Source organism: Hemicordylus capensis, chromosome 3 (assembly GCF_027244095.1).
Source record: "Hemicordylus capensis ecotype Gifberg chromosome 3, rHemCap1.1.pri, whole genome shotgun sequence".
Taxonomy (NCBI): domain Eukaryota; kingdom Metazoa; phylum Chordata; class Lepidosauria; order Squamata; family Cordylidae; genus Hemicordylus; species Hemicordylus capensis.
The window spans coordinates 66,319,684-66,325,683 of NC_069659.1; the positions used below are offsets into that span (position 1 = coordinate 66,319,684).

General features: G+C 44.5%; 1 protein-coding gene across 1 annotated transcript in view; it reads left to right on the plus strand.

The window, feature by feature from the left end:
* The window catches only part of CD101 (CD101 molecule), a 31,309-nt gene extending 25,726 nt beyond the window's left edge, over positions 1 to 5,583 (plus strand). The window contains exons 8-9 of the mRNA XM_053308912.1: positions 2,533 to 2,928; positions 5,096 to 5,583. Coding sequence (XP_053164887.1) covers positions 2,533 to 2,928; positions 5,096 to 5,325 — 626 coding nt within the window. The 3' untranslated portion in view covers positions 5,326 to 5,583. The remainder of the gene's footprint in view (positions 1 to 2,532; positions 2,929 to 5,095) is intronic.
* Positions 5,584 to 6,000: the final 417 nt, after the last annotated feature.

Genomic DNA, 6,000 nt, shown 5'->3' on the forward strand with positions numbered 1-6,000 from the left:
AGTAGGCTTTTCATTTCTTTCTTTTTAACTGAGATGCAGTGGTGGGAGGAGAGTGACCAGTTTGACTGGGATGGTGAGGATATCTGTTTGTTTAAAATAATTAAACCCCATCCCTCCAGTACGTGACTGCTCGGGACAGCTGCATATTAGGGATGTGCACAAATCACGGTTTGAACCGCGGTTCAAGCACTTTTTGGGCAGGGGGACTGGGAACTTTAAGAAAAAGGAGAGCAGGTCCTTACCTGCTCTCTGCTGTCCCATGCAACTTCCTGCTGGGTGGTGCATGTCCCTAGAAGCCCCGTGTGGTGTCAGCACACACGTGGCACCCATGCATTCACCAGCATCATTTGCATGGTTAGAAACACCATGCTGACCACGCAAATGGCACCCACGCATGCACGGATGCCATATGCCTGCTGACACCATGCAGGGCTCCTAGGGACAAGTGCTGCCCCAGCAGGAAGCTGCATGGTGTGGCAGAGAGCAGGGAAGGACATGCTCTCCTTTTTATTTCCCCCACCTGCCCCAAAAGTGCTCATACAAAAAGTACACACATTGTTGTTTGCTTTGTGGAGGGGGAAAGAAAAAAGAGGTATGCATACTTTTACCCATCACAGTTTGGAGTGAGGAAGGCTTTGATTGGGGAAATGGTTTAGAGGAAAGGAGATCACGTGCGCACTCACACATACTGTGGCTGCATTTCATTTATTAAATGGGAAATCCAGTTGTGGATTACTAGTATGTAGTGTGTAGATTGACCCTTAAATGTCACTTTGCATGAACTCGTCTTCAGAGATAAGTAATTCCAATTTGTTCATTACTTCTGAGCATTTTTGAAATTAACGGGGTTTTTTATTTTTACTTTTTATAATTTACAATTACAGTTTAAAAAACAAAGAAGGGCATGCAGTAAGTAAAGAGGGAGGAAAAGAGAACTGATGGAGGAGTGGCAATTGGGGGCCTACAGGATGACTGACTTTTTTTTGATTGTATCTAGCCTACTTCAAATAGGTAGTGACCATCAGCATTAGGGATACATGTCTCTGTAGGAAGATGTTCAAGTAGATGAGTATTCAATAGCTATTGATCATCAGACTGAATCAGTGAATTTGAGAACAAACTGCTAATCACTTAACAGCAGAGAGCAATTAAGGCTGTGGTCCTGGAACATGTACTTGGATTTTAGTTCCAAGAAAATGTCTTTTAGCATTGTGCTGTAAAACCTGCTTAGAACAGCACCGCAGATCAGCCATACCTAGTTCTAATCTGGAAAGGGCATTTTAAGAAGTTTTAAAAGAACATCAGAGTTACTGTATTAGATCAGTCAAATCTATTGCCTTTGCCAAAGCAGTGTTAGTTACCGTAGGCCAACATCCAGCACAGCATTGCATCTCCGTAACGCTGTGCTGTGGGGCTGCTGCACCCTTCAAAGGCACCATCAGGGTTTCACAAAACGGGCAATTGCACAAGCATTTGAGATGGGGAAATCTGTGGAAGTGCTGCTTGTGTAAACCCCTGCGCTGCCTTTGAAGGGAACACAGCAGCCCCGCAACACAGCATTATGGAGATGCCATGCTGTGCTGGATGTCTGCCAGAGTGTTTGTTTAATGTTCTAGGGAAGAATGTATTGACTCCAGCATTAGACCTCAAATCATTTTGTGCAGGGTGGCTGTTTCATGAGAAGTGGCAGATAACAGGGGCACCTGCAGGGTTACAAGATGTCAGAGAAACTCTTCAGGATGAATGTAGTTTTGCCACCTTTTCAAGGACCTTTGTATCTCCTCTCCTTGTGCACCTTGCAAGAAGCACAAGGAAAGAAGAGGAGGCTACCACCATGCCATTTTCAAAGCTTGCAAGGCTCCATTTTCAAGGGGGATCCCGCCCCCACCCCGGGGGGTATGGGGCAAAGCAGCATTTGGTGACTGGCCTCAGATCCCAATGTTGTGTGTATAGTGACCCTTTGAATTAGTCTGTGTGGATATCTTTGCAAGTATAGTGGACTTTCACAACTGTGATGTAACTTTTGCAACAAAAAGTATTATATCATGTGAGGGTGGTTTATCTCCCCACCACCACCTGTCTCAGACTTCCTGGGTGCAGCAAGAGAGAAACAGGCTGGGGTGTTTCCTTGCACGTAGATCTACTGCCAGTTAGGTACATCAGCCTGCTGCTCGGGATGACAAACTAGGGTAAATATCCCACTCCCTGAGAAATGGCTGGTTGGCTATATTAAGAAAAAAGACCTACACAGGAACACTTCAACTCATGAAAAATACCCCAGCTGTTCTTTGAAGCAGGGGCTTGCAGGCACAATTTCAGGAAGAAGTTTGTCTGGAGAGTGTGGCGAAGTCAGTAACTGTTTTTAAGAAGTTCCTGACTTCCACTGAACAAAACCTACCAATTGGATTCATCAGGCATAATGTGTGGCCCAAGCCTGGACCTATCCTGGGTCTGGGGGGCCATTGGTGCAAACAAAAGTATACTGGATTGGACACACCTCCCCCAGTAAAGTTCTTTCTTGTTTACCACCAGACTATAAGCCACAGATTGAAAAAGCAAACCACAGCATCACTGCAACTGAAAATGAGGATGTGACCCTGAAGTGCATCTTGCAGAGCCCAATGCAACACACCTCTCGCTTCTCTATCAGTTGGTTCAGAGTGTCACTCCGTAACAATACAGAACCCCTGGTAAAAATGAAGCACAATGGTGTCATTGAATATAGCACTGGGAAACTGGCACGGAGGTTGCATCTCCACTGCCCATCTGTTGGAGACTTTCGTCTGACACTGCAAAATGTGGAGCTGGTCGATGCTGGGATGTTCTACTGTCAGGTGGAAGAGTGGCACGCAATCAACTGTAGCACTCAAGTTCATTACGCAGCTGAGCCATCAGGATATAGTCAGCTGGTTGTGCTTCCTTTGGCAGGTAATGTTCATTTGGCCCCTGTACGTACATTACTTTTCTTCCTGAACACCACCAAACTATGCGTTGGTTTAAGCACTTGCTTTGGAAAAACATGCTTGTTTTGTTTTAAAAATCCAGACTGCTCTCTGCAGATTTGGAACATGGTAGGAAAGGGGGCTTTAATGCTACCTCCTTGCTGTAGTCCCAGTCTGGATGCATCTCCTATCCCCCATACTACAGGGCCTTTCTTAGAGAGCCCTAGTGGGGTACACGGCCTGGGGCAAATCAGCCAGCACAGGCCCCTCTTCCAGTTAATTCTAATGGGGGTTAAAAGAGCGGGACCCAGGGCGGTCGCCCTGCTTGCCATGCCTTAAGGACAGCCCTGTCATCCTATGACTGTTATTTATCAAGGGGCAGGTGGAGCACCCATTTGTACCCATGAGTTTCAGGTGTGGCTTGAGTGATGCTGGCTGTGCAAAAAGCAAAACCACTTTCCATACTGGGTTCTACATAGCCAGCCGAATGTTACAGTTGAGTCATCTAACTCTACAGGTGTGGCATTAACATGCCAGCATTTCATGTAGCTGAGCTACTGAAGCCATTGCTTTCCTGCCTTCTTCAGTACTCCTCCTTGTCTACACACTGCGACGACACTTCTTTGGGGAAAGAAACTGGAACCGCTGGGCTACCAAACACAAGCAAACACTGCTTATTGGGCAAGGGCCACATTGGGCATTTTAGTTCAGAGCCTTTTGAGGAGAAGAACTTGGAGGATTTTAACAAGCTGAACCATGTTTTCTGGGACCAGCACTGCAGATTTCACATGGACCTTCCCTTTCCAGCATGACCTTGCTTCTGCTGCATTACAGAGGGGGGAGAAGAAGCAGGGAGACTTAATTATGGAGCCAAGAGGGGGGTTCCAGCTGTTGCAAAGGAGAGTTAGCAAATAGATAGAGCGCAGGGGAAAGAGAAAAGGACACTTTAGCCTGTGCTGTGTTAAGGGGCTGAGAAGCAATAAATAGGTATTTTCTGCTGTCATCCTTGCCATCCAAAAACAAGAGCTGATTTGCATTTGATGAAGTAACCACTCACATGAATGACCTACGGATATGAGAAGCATAATGTGAGAGAAACGTACTGGTGGAAGATCCAGCTGCAAGAGGTGCTGACACCTGCTTATGGAAGTCTTGTGGTAGCAGGCAGGAATGGTCCCCTTTGTTAAGTGGGGTCTGCCTTGGTTTGCATTTGGATGGGTGACTACATGTGAGCACTGTAAGATACTCCCCTTAGGGAATTAGGGCCATCAATCAGTGGAAGACCAAGTTCACTCCCTGGCATCTCCAGGTAGGAAAAGACTCCTGGGTAAGACTCCTGCCTGAAGTCTTGGAGAGCTACTGCCAGTCAGTGTAGACAATACTGATGGACCAATGGTCTAACTCGACATAAAGCAACTTCCTATGGTCCTAAGTTACCATTGCCTCTTCTCTGAGTATGCCTCTTCCACATTACACTGCTTACATGATGAATATTCCAGGGATGGATTCATAACATCTACATTGGTTTAATGTTAGGATCACAAGTAGAAATTGCTGGGTATTGCAGCATTAGCCAAACTTTAACTGAGGTCAAAATTTGTAGTTCCTTGGAGAGTCATGTTAGTCTGTGGCAACACAAATGGCTAAGAACTCTGTGGTACTTTCAAGACTAGCAAACACATTGTGGAATAAGCTTTTCTGTGCCAGAGCTCACTGCATCAGAGGAATTTTGTTAGATTTATCATGCTTGCTTGAACAGACACACATGCACCAAAATATAAACTGTGGAATTACTTAGAACCAAATTTGCAAGCATGAATAACATATGAATCTCAGTCAAATGGAGTAATGTACAGATCTCAGACAGTGCTGCACCACATCAGGCATCCCAGAGGAGCAAGGAGACAGAGCAACGTTAAGTGGGATCACAATCTTCCTTGAGTCTGGTACCTCATAAGGGAAGCCAAGGGGATGGATCTCATCAGAAAGAACCAAGGGTCCTATCTGCTTTGCAAAGTTATTGCTAAATTGGCAGGTAAGGAAAAGCCAAGTCTATAGACACGTCCTTCACTGTAAGCTGAAAGAATGAGAAATTAGGAAATGAGACAACTGTGCTGCTATGTTTACATGTTGGTTTTGTTTGTTTGTTGCAGGGTTAACCAATTCTACCGAGATCTGTACTCCTTCATCACTCTTCCACTTCATTTTACTATATCCCCTGGTTCTGCTTCTTATCCTGGTGGCTGTCTTCCTCTTCTTGCGCTTCAAAAACAAGAAAAAACAGAAGCTGAAGCTGGAGAAAAAACAATATATTGGGGAAGGAATTAGAATGACACCAGTCCAGTTAAAAGCCAGTGATGAAAATAGTGACTGTTTTCAATAAACCATTATTGAAGTAGATGAGTCTGTTCAACGTTTTATAGGTTGCAAATAGCTTTTTTAAAATTATTCATAGTGTAATGTGATATCAGCAAGCTAGCCTATGCCCATCTGACCTAGGGTGTTGCAAAAGACTCTATAAACATTTTAATGTGCCTAAGACAACCTATTTTTGTAATCAATTAAGTATTCCTAACTATACCTTAGAAAGCCTCAGATGGAAGCCGTCTGCAGTACTTGAATAAAACTGTTTTTAAGCCTTTTCTTTTCATAAGCCTCTCTGAATTCGTTTTTAACTCAGGAAAGGGGGTGGTGAGAGGGGTGAGTTCTTTGGTGCAAACACATCCTCAGATGCTCAGCAGCTAACAGTTTTCTCATCCTGTGTAAGTTTACAATTGGAAGGTTTTTGTACTTATCCGATAGCAAAATAAAGAGAGTTTCCCCTGGGATTCCACCCCAAGCCCAGGGAGGTTCAAGCTCTGTCAATAAAACAGGGGTTGGTGGCAGCAGCATTATGAATCTACAAACAATACAGAATAGTTTTAAGAGAAGCCTAGCCAGGCAGAAAGGATGATTCTGTACGTCTTTACCTCACATGAGCTTGCTCTGTGACAAAGGATTTAATCCGCTACAATAATAAACAATCTTATTGAAATTAATAAGAGATGTGCTAATTTTC